Below are 15,769 nucleotides of genomic sequence, written 5' to 3'. Positions count from 1 at the left end.
CACTTATCTCGTTTCAGCAGACACGTGACCCTGGAACAAAAATGAGTTCGAATGCATAATGCATGTGTTCCTCCGCCACTGTTGAAAAATACATGTTTAAGACCCCGAAAGACAAGAAGAGTCTGTGTTTCAAAATAGATCGCTGTCAATTTACAAAACAATCAATGCAGCAGACAATTTGCTTGAACAATTTTTTATCGACGGTTCGCTTCTTGGGAACTATTTTCTTTGGCGGAACACGATTTGCCTGAACGTAACCTTTTTATGGGAAGCCATGATGGAAGTTTAGCAGTGGAGTTTAGCTGGAGAGTTTAGCAGCGGAAAATCGAGTTAAAGGAAGGGGGCTAGACTGGATCGGTCTACGCAGAGCTCCGTCGTTAGCTCTCATCGCCGAGTTAGTTTAATAGTATGGTGGAGGCTGTCAAATTTCTCTTTATGTATCGGACTACTAACGACGTGGATGGTAGAAATTTGTTGCCGTTTATTTTTAAAGATGTACATGCCTTGCTAGCTCGCTAGCTGTCCGGCTAGCAGTTCGTTAGAGCCTCGCAGACAGCGGCTAGCGACGCGCGCGCACGGGACGAGTGTGTCCGTCACTACTCGCATTCTGGTTTGGAGACGTCGGAGAGGATCCTCTCCGCCTTTTCGGCACAATCACGGCGACTGCGGCAGAATCAGAGACTTGGCGTGCTTTAGAAATATTGCTCTGCGAGACGTGGAGGATCGTCTATCTCTTCACTTGGAGGATTTCTTGTGGTTCGTTGGGATTTTGGGAGCCGGGCCTGCTTTGGCGGAGCGGAGCGAGGCCCTCTTCTTTATGACCGCGCAGCAGACGCAGACGCCACACGGGCGCTAGCGAGCTAGCAGGTGAGCTAGCGCATCCAGAGCAGCGCCAAACCTGACGAGAGTGTACTGACGGCGATTGGCGACGGCATTTCATTCAGAGGCAAAAATACTCTCGCTTACTTTAAAAACTATAAAGACTCCTTTTACAGCTATGGCTACTATCATACAGAAGATGGTCAGCCGAAACAAAAGGAGATACCAAGAAGATGGGTTCGACTTGGACTTGACCTGTATCCTCTTTATACGGCATGCCCATGGATTTATTTTGTCTTTTGTAAATATATAACTAGCTAACTATGAGGTAATGGCCAACTGCTTGTCTCCACTCCTGAATGTTCAGTTAGCCGTCCTAGGCCAGTGCAACATCAACAATGGAGGCGTAATAACTAGACAGTTAACGGGTTAATTCATTTGTGTTGTCCCTGCGCTAAAAGTATTGCCATTGACATTGTCAACCTGTCAGCGAAGATTTAGTGCCCAGCTAGCTAGTGGCGTGACACCATGTCTAGATGTATTGCATTTTACAAATTAAAAGTATCCCGTGGCATTGTTTCGCTGGTGAATAGTTTGATCACTGAAAGATTGGACTTTCAGGGCTTGTGTATTTACACAAAGCCATTTTAACCTGTGCCAGATTGCAGGCTAATGTTGGCTGGCTAGCTACATCAGTACTGGTCTGAGCAGACCTGACTGTCAGCAGCGTCATTGAGCGATCTCTTGTACGATTGCAAGGTACCAGCTAGATATCCTGTCATTGTTCGCCCAGTCAACTTGCTGTTATGTGTGGCTATCGACGTAATTGAGTTGTTTGGTGTCGGAGTTCTAGAGAATAGAATTACAGCTAATGTTTAGATAATCTTGGATTGAAACAAAAGATCCGTCTTATGCGACGCGCGGAGGATCTACTGGCCTACATAACGCAAGATTAAATTCACAATCAGTGCTACACAAAGGACCATTGCATCAGCTGCTGGCAGAAAATGGCTGATGTTAAGATGCGCTTTAAATGATCAGGAATGTGTAACAAATCCTTGTACTCAATTTCCAGTTAAAGATTTGTTCTGCACAAACCCAATACATACCTAGTGAAGTGATGCATTTTGGTGTTTGGATCAGGAGTATTTCCTACGCTTAAGACTAATATAAAAATGTATTTACACATGATTCATGTTAATTACCTCAGATTATTGCAATATTGAGAGTTTGGTGTGTGAAGGCATGTTCTTTTGAATAGCTGTTTAGCTTTATTTGAATACCTCACCGGAAGAGTTTATGGCTTTACACGGACATTCTAGACATAGTGCCATTATTTGCTGATACATTTCTGCTAAAAGGTGTTTATTTTTTAATTAATATTTGCCTTTAAATATTAACAGTGCTTACCCGTACATGTTTGTCATCCCTGTCATTATATTAGCATTGCTAGATACTGCAAGTGAATGTCTCTGTAGAGATTGGCTTTTCTGTCCAGGCAGTCCCCTGCTGAATGTTGCAGGACATGGACATGAGTGTTGCTGTTGACGCTTTTGCCTGCATTTTCTGATGTTGCTGTGTCTAGTTGCACTTTAAAACTGAGTGACAATATCCAATGAATTAATGCCATTTTCTGCATTAGCTTTCAATTTGTCACAGTCAGTTCATTTTATGTTTAATTTAGCCTCTTTAAGGCAGTTGTGACTGTGCTTCTTAATTTTCATGAATTAGAATGTGTTGTTTGTGGTCATTCTTTTTATTTCCTTCACATGGTAGTTTATCACACCCGTTCCATTCCAGTTGTCATTGGAAAGCTGTTTCTACAAACTAGTTAGTTGGGTGAATTACTGTCTAGAATCGGTTTGTATTTTTGGTAAGTGCATGGATCTTTGTATTGTCCATTTCATTTGTGTTTAGGGGGAATGCAAATTAAAGATCTGCAAAGTTAGATACAATTTATCATGTACTGCTAGTAATGCGTCTTGTATAGGAAAACTAGAATACCACATAGCACTACTCAATGCAAAGGCTGCAGCGTTTGTATAGACTAATACATTGCCTTACTGAACCTAAAGGCAGTAATGTTAGTTTAGGATTGTTTTCTTTTTGAGCTGCACATGTGACTTGACCTGTTGACCTTTTTAAAATTGAATTTCAGTTGTTCTCTGTATAATGAAGTAGGCTATTGCTTGATTTTTATAAAAAAAAAAAATTACCTTCTACCTTGATATTTTGTGCATTCTGGTAGGCAGGCAGTTACTGTTTGTAAATTCAATCTTGTATTTGTTTATTTAACTTGCAAACAGATATAAACTTTTTATTAATATTAAATGCTGCTATAATTTCAAGGCCTAAAGTACGAAAAATACATGGATACTCATTTTGGCACAAACTGTAGTCTTATTGTTACTGTGAACAGAGCTGGTAGCCGCCACAGGCACAAACAATTTGCGTATCATGAATGTACGTCTATTAAGGGACAATCCACGTTCACAGGTTTGGTGTGGTTGGTTGAACCGCCTCTTTATCTACCACAAAAGGTGAAGTGTATCTGTGTACAGACACGGCCCGTGAAGCCATGGGTGTGTTGTCGCACTGCACGTGTGTGTTCTTTGTAAGAGAGCCTAGTAGGACAGAGATTCACCAGTGCAGTTTCTGTGAACTGTTTCCTACTGATCTGATGAGTAATGCCTTGCAATTATGTTTTTATCTCTCTGCCTGATTGCAGTCCTGTGTAATATCACTAGTGTGGTAATTTCCCTCCCAAATACAGATACCACTATCCTATATTCAATTAGTGTTTGATTAACTGTAGTTCTAAAAATCTAAGGAGCGTTCAGTAAAGCGTTAATAAACATTGTAAGGCTTTTGGTAGGCATAGTTAAAAGGGAAGCAAAGTTGTAATCTTAATCTTCTATCCATCTCTAAATGTTGGCTTTGTTTTACATTTATTGAAACTTTGATCCATTGATGTTAAGGGTGTTGAACACGTGACTGAACTAGATCATCATTGCTGAGGCATCACTGCGATCCATAATTAAATTGAATGTGGCTGAATTTTCTCAGTGACATTTTTGCAGTCAAGATGGTATACTTGGTGGTTGCGGTAGTGGTAATGTTAACGGTGAACCTCACCCTAACCCTCTTGCATGTTTAAAGGCAGAAGTTTAATAAAGCATTAACAGAATTTTGAGTTTCCCCACAGCGAGTCTGTCTTTAGGTGGAGCTGATGTTCTGACTAGATTGGGGCTGCTGTTCCATGTTTTGTTATCCCCCTTGTTCCTGTTGGCAAATGTAACACTAACTGGAACATGGCGTTTTGACCAAGACCAGCTTTGTGTTTGTGTTAGACCTGTAGACATGTAGGTGTTGGACCTCTGTGAAAAGGTACTTTTCCATGTGCAATTACAAGCTGTCATGTGCATCTAATATCGGAAGTGGTCAGTACTGAATGAATCAGCCAGTATCTGCTAACAGATGATGATGCCGTTTACGGCCTGAAACGGACTTAATAATCCAATATTCCCGTTAAATATAATGCAGTGCATGTTGATTAATCTTTCTTAAATGAAGTTTTGAGCTGTTAATTGTCCATGAAATATAAAAAGAAATATAAAGTGGTGGGGGGCAGGGCTTCTAGAAACGAATTAGGTTGGTGAGGTGCACAATATTGAGTTACTCTGCCGTTGTTGGACAGTATGAAAGAACGGCTTTACAGTGCATACTGCTCTTTTTTCTCCCCTCACATCTCCATTTGTGGTCCTTGTGTAGCAGGATCACTCAGACTCCCGTTGGCAGCTCTCCGTGTGATCTGATAGACATTACGCGAAGCCCAAGTTGCGTTGACATTGATGCCTTTTAGATTTGACTTTCGTAGTGGCAGTGGCAGTGGCATGCTTGCAGGCTTGTTCTTGGTTTTTACTTTCTTTACAGAGCGGTGCTCCTCTGATAGAAGGGGATAGCAGTGTAAATAAAGCTATGCTTGCAGTTCGAGTGCATTCCGATATCCTCTCTCTTTGTTGGCGTACCAGTGTAAAATGCCTCCCTTGCACATGCACGTAATATCGGCAGCAAACGAGACCATATGGTGTTGTAGTAAGCCTTGATCCTCAGGATGCGTTGTTTCAACATTTTGCGTGACTTCCGCATAGACGATTAGTGTTGTGCAGCCGTTATTATGGTAACATCGAGGACTGGTCTTCACACACAAGTCTGCATAGGCATGCTAGGTGGATGGTGGGTAGAGAAAGTGGAAAAAATGTAGGATTTAAAAATAACTTTGACTACACAACCAAGATAAAACTTGAGCATGTGGGAATGTTGTCCGTAAGTGTGGACTGTTTAATATTCAAAGTTCATGAAACGTGGACTCTCACCAGGTTACACCACATGGTTGCAAGTTATTTTTCATGTGTTAATTCTTCTAATGAAGACTGTTGGCAAATATAGGGATTTGATGAAACCCATAATTTGTGAAGTGTGCAAATTGACGTTTCTGTAATTTGGTAGCTGAGCAGAGGCCATGATCCAGTATGCCCTGTCTGATTTAAACCTGATAGCAGGTAGTTATGGGTGGATTAATACTTTTGACAGCATCAAGCCTAAATGTTTTCAAATGTTTTTAACATGCTTGACATTTGCCAAACCCTGGTTAATATTTATTTATAGTAGGATTTATGATGACAAATTGCTCAGTTGTCATTCGTGCTTTGTTATATGTTTGGTCAGGAAAGGAAAGTGTTCTGTCGGATACCAGGGAACTGTATTAATAGTACCCTGCACAGATCTGTCATGATGCTAACAATATGTACTGGACAAACATAATTGCAGTTATGTAAACATTTTAGGTTTATGGCAAAATTCCAGAGGAAAAAATTATTTGTTAGTGAGAGCTGTGCTTCTTTTTTTCATGTAATTTTTGCATGGGCAAAAATCATCAGTAGCAACAATGCATGTCTAGATAGGGAATATTTTGACAGCAGATTTCAGTGGAGCAAATGATGCTGACAGGACTATGGCAGCGAAGCAGAATAAAGGCTGGATGTGGAGGCAGGCGGTCCCACCTCACTGTGTTTGCTTCCCTGTGGCCGACGGATGTTCTCCTGTCTGGAGGGCGGCCCGCGTGGCGGCTGCAGGCGTGTGGGACGCGGCTGACTGCTCCCGTCTCCTCGCACGGCTCTTCCTGAACTTCTTGGGACGGTGTCGCTCCGGCAGAGGGGGCCGTGTGCAGAGGCAGCCGACTCGGGCTGGACCGATGAGCCCCTACAGTGCTCAAGAGAGTCGTGGGAGGCAGGCTGTTCTGGGCCAGGCGCGGGCCCCTGCGTGGCCCTGTGGGTTAGAGGTCCGAGGGCCAGCCTGGCGCGGAGAAGCCCATCTGTTCTGTATTACCCAGGAGCCTGTTCTCCGGCTTCTTGCCGCGTGACAAACGCCGAATGCCACGTTGGACGAGCAGCTCGAATTGGCCTGACGTTTGCGCGTCTGGTTCTCCTTGGGCCTTAAAACTGGTGGCGTGATCTGTGCCATACCCCTCAGATCAGACTTCTGTAGTTCTCTGGACCTGAAATATATTCATAACTCATAATTCCTGAGTTTTCTTTTCTCTTTTTTTTTTTTTATGGAAAACTAGCCACCAGGTTGTGCAGGATGTGCAGTTCTTTTACAGAGTCTGATGGCGGGGGAGTTGGCCATGCCACTGTCAACCTTCCAAGAGCGACATAACTGGGGTTCCTTAATTCTACAGCACAGATATTTATCCCAACATAATTGCTATGGGCTTTCCTGCTGAGAGACTTGAGGGGGTCTACAGAAACAACATAGACGATGTTGTACGGTAAGTGCACTTCACTGACTTCTTGGACAGAGGCTCATATGGAGTTAAATTTTCCACTCTGATCTTAAGCTTATTTCTCTCATTCATTCATTTCTCTATAAAAGATCAACGTTGGCCTGTAAGACCTTTTAGGGCACAGATAAGATACGACCATACTGGTGGTTTTAAAGCCGGACCTCTACTGTTCAATTGGTGTGGATGAGTTCATCCAGTCTGATCTCCCCTTTGCGGAATGGCCAGGCAGCACAAATCAGGGACTCAACCCTGTCAGTTGTCTGCAAAAAACCTGACCTTACTGCCGAAAGCCCGAGGTCAGTTAGTGGCGCGGCTGCGTTGGGCAGTCTTGGGTTGGTCTGGATATGAGCGAAGGCGGCCGTGCCCAGCAGAGGGGCCCAGGCGCACCTCGGAGACCGCGTGGGTTTAGGTTTAATAATGGTGTTTGTGCAGTAACGTGTTCCAGAAGCAAAACCCTGCATTAGGCATGCAGTAAAATTTAACCTCCCCCACCCGACCATCCATAGTTATCATGGTGTAGGAATGACATGGACTTGAAGGCATTTGACCAAAATGGCCTGAGATGGTTGGCTTTCTGCTGCAGTGCGAGTGTTGTAATGGTCTGCTGAGAGCTGATGGCCACACTCGTATCAAGCAGTGGTTTGGGGTACAATTAGTGGGGCAGAGAGAGAGAGAAATGCATAACCAAAATCAACATCGTTTGCTTCTGGAAAAGTAATTGTTGTGTTTTCTCTGTAGGTTTCTGGACTCAAAACATAAAAATCATTACAAGATATATAATCTGTAAGTATATGTTAAGTCACGTGACCTCATTTTTATTTATTTTATAGCTGTTTTGAGAACATTTTCTTAAAATGTGTGTGTGATTATGTATTTCATATGTGAGCTGTATTTATGCAGAGTTCATGTTTATTTTTTGTTGTCAAGTTGTGGTACTTTGAGACTGAGAGGGTCACTCGGTGTTCCTGTGCCTTCCCTCCCATTTCAATACTGTACTCTTATCTCTGGTCTGACCTTAACCATGAACTGCCTGTTTGTAAACAGTCCCTGAGATCCTTTCAGGCTGAATTAAGTTTTTTACCCGATAAGGCCCCACCAAGTTCAGGACACAGTCTGTTGTCTAAATACCTTGACACTAAGGGAATTTGTAATCAAACTTGTTTGAATTAGGCAAGTACCATCAGCCTTGACAGCCGTGACGTGTATTACCTAATTCAGAACCTGTCCATTTTCTCACACGGTGTCCCCTTTTTTTCACGCGCCATCTTTCTTTTTCTTTCATCCTTTCAGATGTGCAGAGAGACATTATGATGCTGCCAAATTTAATTGCAGAGGTAAGGAGCTCTTGTCCTGCGGTGTCACCCGTGCAGCAGGCCTTCGGCGCGGTCACACTTACTGACCTTTTTCCCCCTCTGTGTCCTTCAGTTGCACAATACCCGTTCGAAGACCATAATCCTCCCCAGCTGGAGCTGATCAAACCTTTCTGTGAAGACCTGGACAAGTGGCTCAGTGAGAATGACAATCATGTGGCTGCCATTCACTGTAAAGCCGGCAAGGGGCGGACGGGCGTCATGATCTGCGCGTACTTGCTGCACCGGGGCAAGTTCAAAAAAGCACAAGAGGCCCTGGACTTCTACGGGGAGGTCAGGACCAGAGACAAGAAGGTAAATGCACACCGTGTCTTGGAGGGCGCTGGACTGGGACGCAGGAGGGGCTCTGTGTTTTCAGCGCAAGATTGTGGATTTGCCCGCTTGAAGCGGCAAGGCCTTGAAGCATAAGGTCCAGCAGTGTGGTGCTGTTGGTACACTCGGAGTGCTTTGCTGTGCCCGTCTGGGATCATGGGCTGGTGCAGCAAACTGAGCTCCAGATGAGTTTTGTTGCCGCACACGTAACCAAGCCGACTGTTCATTGGCTGTTTTTACAGGGAGTGACTATTCCCAGCCAGAGGCGATACGTCTACTACTACAGCTTCCTTCTGAAGAACCAGCTGGAGTACAAACCAGTGGCTCTGCTCTTTCACAAGATGGTGTTTGAGACGGTGCCCATGTTCAGTGGAGGGACCTGCAGTAAGTGTGCACTCCAGAACCCCCACCTGGACCTCTTAACTGGTTACCCACCATCTGTGTTGATCTTCTGTCTGCTTATCCTCCACCCTTTGTCCATAACTCTCTGTATCTTTGATAATCTTGCATGTTTTTGCCAGATTTCACAAGTATGACGGTGACCTTGTTTTTTTCTTCCCCTTGTGGTTTGCTGTAGTATTGACTAAGGTGCATGCGTCTGTGTTCATCCAACTTCCTGTCCCGCATGTGCCGCCATCATCCTTAAGGGCGTTTGAATAGCATGCGGTTTGTCAGGACGGCTGTTCTGTTGTGACTCACTGCCACGCTTGCGTAGGGCGCGTGTGTGTGTACACGCCTGTGCAGCAGTCGCCTGTTTCAGTGCAGAATGAGACTTTCACTCCTGCTGTCAGGCTGGTCTTCACACATTCACACAGTCTCTGCGTTATTCCTGCCCGGCCTGCTCTCGACCGCTTAGGAAGAGCGGCCGCGCTGGGACGGCTTCCTCGTTTACTTCCATGGTCCCCCGTCCTTCACTTGGGGACAGTGTGCAACATTTTGATTTTTAAATAAATGCTTCAGTTAGTAGCCATCATCACTATCCCTTTTCGCCTGTTCTGTTTGGCGTTCGGCCCTTCTGAGCAGTATCGTGTGAGCCATTTTGATGAATGGTCAGATTGTCCTATAATTGTTATCCTTCACCAGACAGGGGCAAACATATTTTGATAGCTTGATGAGGTCTGTGTTTATATACTGCGTAAAGGGACTGAGGGGCAGTATGTAATCCGTTTACTCTAAATGCCGCTAAAAGCAGTCGGGAGGTGCGCCGTGTGCTCAGGAAATTGAACTGGCAAAAACTAAACTTCACATCAGGTTTGTCATTTTCACTTCTAGATTAATCAGTTGTTACTGTAGAATCAGCTGTTTCCAATTAGATCTGTAGAGTTGGTACTGTTTTTCCCTGGGCAGGTAGGCAGTATAGGTTGTGCTGAATAGTCCTCTTTGACTAGTGCTGTATCCTGCGTGCGAGATGGTGGGCAGGGATAAGTGATGGATGATGAACTCTCTCCCTTGCAGATCCCCAGTTTGTGGTGTACCAGCTGAAGGTGAAGATCCACACGTCTAACCCAGCACACACACGGCGGGAGGACAAGTACATGGTGTTTGAGTTTCCGCAGCCGCTGCCTGTGTGTGGAGACATCAAAGTGGAGTTCTTCCACAAACAGAACAAGATGATGAAGAAGGTACGGGTCACATAAAGGAGCGTGATCCTCGCCTGTGTGCTCGCACCTCACTGCACCAGAGCACTCGTGCATTACTGTGGCCCAGTACCACAGACAGCCCCCACCCCCCACCGGCCACATTTAAGCTATGAGACTAGTATGAAGGCCCTGAAAACTCTTTATTTTAATTATTCATGTTTAAAAGCTGTTGCACCATTCTCCTTCCATGTGGTATCTTCTAACCAGGACAAGATGTTTCACTTCTGGGTGAACACCTTCTTCATCCCTGGAGTGGAGGAGAGCTCGGCGGACAAGGTTGAAAACGGGAGCTTGCTGAAGGACCTGGACGGGATCCCGAGCACAGAGAGGGGGGAGAATGACAAGGGTTACCAAATCCTGGTTTTAACCAAGAATGACCTGGACAAAGCCAACAAAGATAAAGCCAACAGATTATTTTCCCCAAACTTCAAGGTGAGTTCAGTCTCCAGGTGACAAAGATGTCAAACTTGGAAGTGTTTCCAAGATGGCAATATTTGTGAATCGGAATATAAATACTGCAGATTATTAAACATTAATGCTTTGTTTGTTTATTTATTGATTTGGTGTGTGTCTCCTAGGTGAAGTTGTACTTTACAAAAACGGTGGAGGAGCCATCCAACTCTGAGGCCAGCGCTTCCGCATCCGTAACGCCGGACGTTAGTGACAATGAACCTGACTATTACAGATATTCCGACACGACGGACTCGGATCCGGAAAACGAACAGCTAGATGATGATCAACACATGCAGATAACAAAAGTTTGAATATGCCCCCCCTCCTTTGGAAGAAAAAAGAAACCATACAAAACCAGAGTTGTAAAAAGGAGAAAACTTGAATATGAACTGAAAGCAAGTACTTCTTTGTATTTTTCTTTTTCCTTCCTTAAATGAGTACAGAGGTGGGACAGTCATGTGTGATGCCTCCATTTTAGGGGCGCTATATATATATATAAAATCTGACCAATTTTCCCTTTTTATTTGCCCATTTTATCTACAAAGCATTGGCACGTTCCTCTTTGGGTGGGTGGGTTCTGGCTAAAATAATATTCTGTAAATACCTTTTTGTGTCCTCATACAAAAAGGAAGTTCAGTCAGGGTATGAAAGATCAGGTATGGGGAGTGTTTGCTGGGAAAATGATCTTGTCCAGCTTCTGGTGAAAGCAAGGCCAGTGCTCGAGTGAGCGGTCGTCCCCCGCGTGTCTGCTTCCAGTGCCCCACCTCCTGTCTTATGTACTGTGAAGAGCTTCATGCACAGCTCACAGGCCACACCCCCACAAACCAACCCCAAAAAAAGAAAAAACGCAGTGCAGTGTTCATGGGTTTGCTGGTATCAAATGTCTGCTGGTATCATTGCTAATATTCACTACAGATGTAATTATTTCTTTCTATATGATGCTTCAGGACTTTTAATTGAGATGGGGGGGTTTAAACATGTTCATTGTCAGTGCTGGGGTTTTTTTTTTTTTTTTGGTTTTGTTTGTTTTTTTTTTGGGCGTGTAATTAAAATTTATACCACCGCAGGGAAACCAATGTTGCAATAACGTTGACACCATAGTTGACAAAGGCTTGCATGCTATTGGAATTAGTACACATGATGTTAATTATGTTACACTTTTTTTCCCCTCTTCATAAAGCTTTCTGATTTGAATCAGCCATCACCAAGGGCGCACTCTGGGCCACATATCTGCTCATGTTTCATGCTCATGAAGTGTGCGCTGTACCAAGCTGCAGAGTGTGGTACAGGGCGTGGGCTTCTGCACAGCCGGGCGGTGGCACTACCTCTTGCATGCATATTGCATAGAGGTCAGTATAGCAACTGCACCGGAGCCTGTGTGTTGGGCTGCACCGTGGTGACGCCACAGGTGCAGTGAGGGGGTCGTTGGGGGTTTCACCCTGCGTCTGTGGTCTGCCTGTGCAGAGAATGACGTGGTGCAATCTAGGGTGTGAAGGAGAGCTGAGAATGAGGTTAACAGCCGTGCCCCTCTGAGCTAGACCAGAACTTCCACAGTTAAGTGTTGAGGCCATATTGTACACTATTTCCATGTGTTCCTGGGTTTTGCTTTGTTTTTTTCCCCATTATCCCCACCCCCTTTTTTGCCAGACCTCAGATCTTTGGCTCTTAAATCTGTTTGTAGCCTTATTGTGTGGTCTAATGAAACCTGGATCATTTGTTTAATTTTAACAATGGTGCTTACAAACTGCCAAACTACAAACTCTCAATGAACAACATTTGGAGCCAAGAGTCTGTGCCTGTCATGCAGCGTGTGTAGCTGCCCAGGTATGTGATCCTTCTGTATGCATTCTAACTGCTAAATGGCATGCTCACAAACCCTAGACTCCTCTACTTTGGTGTGGGTTATATTTTGGCTGGAATTCTTTACAGCTTAAGACACCCCACCCCCCTTTTTCTTGAACAGGTTTCATTCCTTATGGAATGAGAATAGTGCAGCTACAGATTTTACAGAACGTCTTGTGCTTGCTTCAGACATATGAAAGCCCTATATATGAGTATTTAAATAATGTATAATTTTCTTTTTCAGCATGCCAAATTTTAACACCTGGCTCATGTTGAATCTTGGGCCAGACCAAAAAAACAAAAAAAAACTCAGTCTCTTGGGCAAGAATCTTCTGTGAGGGTAGTGAGTAAGCTGCCTTTCTCCTGCTGTTGACATTGAGGCTTCACTCTTCTCACCGACCCACCGCACGTGTCGTACATCTCGCCTTCCTTTTGAAAGAACATGCTTCTAAGGTTTTAGAAGAGGAGATTGCCTTCTGTAATTCTGTTCTACACTAGCCAATGCAAGAAAGGGAAATAGAACCATACAGGATTTAGTTTACAATTTATCACATCACTGAAAACCTGCCAAAATTAAGGTTGAGGGTGAGTTTTTTTTTTTTTTTGGAGGAGGAGGTGTGGTCTATGGAAGGTATTCTTTGTGAAGAGGCCGGGCCTAAGGAAGGTGTTCTTTGCCAGAGAAGACGGGGTCTATCGGAGGTATTCTTTGACAGGAGGTGGGGTCTATGGGAGGTATTCTTTGCCTTACTTGAAGTTGACAATGCTTACTCTGCTCTTGCTTTGTACTCTACCATTCTGCCCAAGCACTGACTTTAACAGTACTTATTTAAAGCTACTATAATAGAGCAACATATTGTACTAGACTTTTGCACTGTTACAGGTTTTTGCAGGGTTTCAGTCAGCAGTCCACAGTATTTTCACCTCCGTTTAGTTATTCCCCTTGGTAAAAGCCATGCAAGCAGTTAAATATGTAGGAGAATAAAGGTGGTATGAAGTGACTCGGTATACTCTTAATACTGATTTCCATGCATCCCCCATAGAATCGTATAGTACTTTCCTCAAAGTAGGAATAAAAAGGAAGTAAATCTGATAGTATTCGTGTACATTTTGGTTTAAAAACCCTCTGCAGGTTTTCGATTCTCTGGCCCTTGCCTGAATATATCTTGTACTATGTTTGGATGTTCAACAGTTTATTGTATAAATCTGTTCAAGGGCATCACTGTTAATAAGCTTGTATCGGGTCACAGGCCATCCCTACGACATCTGTAGCCCCACCCATGACGGTTTAGCCATAGTACCTTAACACACAATACCACCATGAATGGAGTACCTTGAGTATCCTTTTCTGTCAGAGGTTCTCAGTCCAGTCCTCACGGAGGCCCACCCCGTACAAGTGTTTGATCTGTTCAAACTCCCAGCATGCCTGACCCAGGTAAGCAAGGTCTATGGACCTTGTGATCACCGCAGGCTCTGGTGTGTAGGTGAGTCGCAACAGGTCAAACCTGGGGCTTGGCTGGTGGGAGGTGAGGACCGCAGCGGAGGCCTTCTGCTATATGTGGCACAGGTTAAAACCTTGTGTGGAGCTCACAGGCAGCATCAAACATTTGAGTTTCAGCTTTAATAATCAAAAAAATAATAATCTTAAGGTGCCAGTGTGTAAGTTTCATGTCCCTAGTTTATAGCTGATTTGTGCAATATGCTGTGATGCCTGTGGTTGCCACAAAGTGCCTCTTGTTTACTGTACCGAAAAAGAGTGCTTGTTTCAAAAGCTGTTTTCGCGCATCATGTCATGCATGTGGACAGGCGGGGTGGTACTGTGCACTAAATCATGCGGGCTTTCCCCACTGCAGAGGGCCCACTGGGGTTTAGGCCCCTCCAGCGTTTCATCTTCCCCTTCCTCTTTTCCTTTGGACTCGGACATAATGTAAACTCTTATCTTTTTCCATCATTTGCAGGAAAAAAAGGATAAACGGCCTTATTCAATTTCAGCCTGTTTAGATAATTTTGTGATGTGCAACAGTTGCTCTGTGTGTAATGCTATGCACTGAGAATACACAACCAACGATGTATGAAATATTGTACAGGTTATGTACAGATTATGATGCTCATACAAATCACATGTTTGTTTGTAATTGTATGTGTAAACTGCCCTTTATCTTAGTGTTATAAACTCCACAAAACCAATAAAGTCTCATTCTTGTCTCTTGGTTTTAATTCTTTGAGTGCTCCAGATATTGGGTCTACACTGACCCAATTATTTCCAGGGTTATGTGGGAATACTTTTTTTTCTGTCTTGTGGAGTTTTAGATGTGGTCTCCAGATAATTTGCCTGTTAATGATCATTGTAACACAAATTGCCAGCAATTGTACTTAAAAAAAAAAGGTCCTTTGTGATACTTTTAATGCCAAAATTGTGCCGTTTGCGACGGACCTCACGTTCGCCTTGTCTGTTGACTCTACTGAAAAACCCTCTTGTGCACAATTTACATTATTCGGACAGAACCGAGAAATATTTACAGCCCCTGATAAATAAGCAGCTCTTTGGAATCAGCTTTTTCTCTCCCATCAAAATAACCCTTGAGAGATGTTTCAACTTTCTCACTCGAAGGTCTTAAGAGAACGAGTGACCGGAGCCTCGCGTGCGGATATGTTCGTGTCCTCTGGTTTACCATCCTGCCCCGCTGCCAGTAAACACCGTCGGGGCTGCGCTTACGTTGCAAGAAATCCGTTTAGGGCAGTGATGGTCTCTGATGGATGCGACTGGGTCTGGGAGGTAACCGGAAACTACAGAAAGCTCATCAGGATCTAATGAAAGATTATGTTACAAAGCCGACTATATTCTACAGAAGCCAGGTGAGGTCACCGAATGTTTTTAAGAGGAACGTAAGAAAAGTGAGGTGCTCACAAAAAAATGCTCACAAAACCATGTTAACCGTACCGTCTGCTCTTAGGCCCTTTAAAGACCAATTCACATGATTTACTTGAGATATTCACTAGTTTCCTATCTACTATTCTGATTGAACCAGAGCAATTTCACAGATTTCCAATAATCTTTGAACCCCTCTTAGTCAGCAGTTTAGTTTAAGACTTTATTATTGGTTATACAATCATCTTCATGGAAGTGTGTGTGGGAGGAGCAGCGTAGCCTAATATTCAAGTGATCTGTACACTTTACCAATTTCCTGAGAAGTCCCACATAACGGATTTCTTTCTCTCTCTCTGGCTGCTGCCTAAAGGCTAGCAAGCGAGACTGAGTACAGAAAAAAGTAAGTCGGGGCCTTTCCTAAGGCGCACCACTGTGAGACATACGTAGTAGACCTTCGTATAAACTGCGTTAATCACAGTGTCTTCCCGCATACAGAAACGTTACAACTACATTCATAGTGACCTGTTTACATCTCGACTTCCTTATAAATCCGTGTCATTGCTCCGGAAATCCCTCAGGTATAACTTTTTTCCCTCATTTTTTTTTTAGTGGTTATCGAAAG

The 15,769-nt window shown here is 43.9% G+C and overlaps 1 protein-coding gene across 1 annotated transcript; it reads left to right on the top strand.

Annotated features, from left to right (window-relative positions):
* The first annotated feature begins 85 nt into the window (after positions 1–85).
* On the top strand, positions 86–14,483 carry ptenb (phosphatase and tensin homolog B). The gene is made up of 9 exons (XM_077000235.1): positions 86–1,076; positions 6,565–6,649; positions 7,403–7,447; positions 7,955–7,998; positions 8,090–8,328; positions 8,589–8,730; positions 9,802–9,968; positions 10,194–10,418; positions 10,565–14,483. The coding sequence occupies exons 1-9, from the start codon at positions 998–1,000 to the stop codon at positions 10,748–10,750; spliced, it is 1,212 nt and encodes a 403-aa protein (XP_076856350.1). The 5' UTR covers positions 86–997; the 3' UTR covers positions 10,751–14,483.
* The last annotated feature ends 1,286 nt before the right edge of the window (positions 14,484–15,769 follow it).

The sequence above is a fragment of the Brachyhypopomus gauderio genome, chromosome 3 (genome assembly GCF_052324685.1).
Source record: "Brachyhypopomus gauderio isolate BG-103 chromosome 3, BGAUD_0.2, whole genome shotgun sequence".
In the NCBI taxonomy this organism is placed as follows: domain Eukaryota; kingdom Metazoa; phylum Chordata; class Actinopteri; order Gymnotiformes; family Hypopomidae; genus Brachyhypopomus; species Brachyhypopomus gauderio.
Note: the sequence above shows the minus strand (reverse complement) of the source record. Positions and strands in the feature narration are given on the sequence as shown.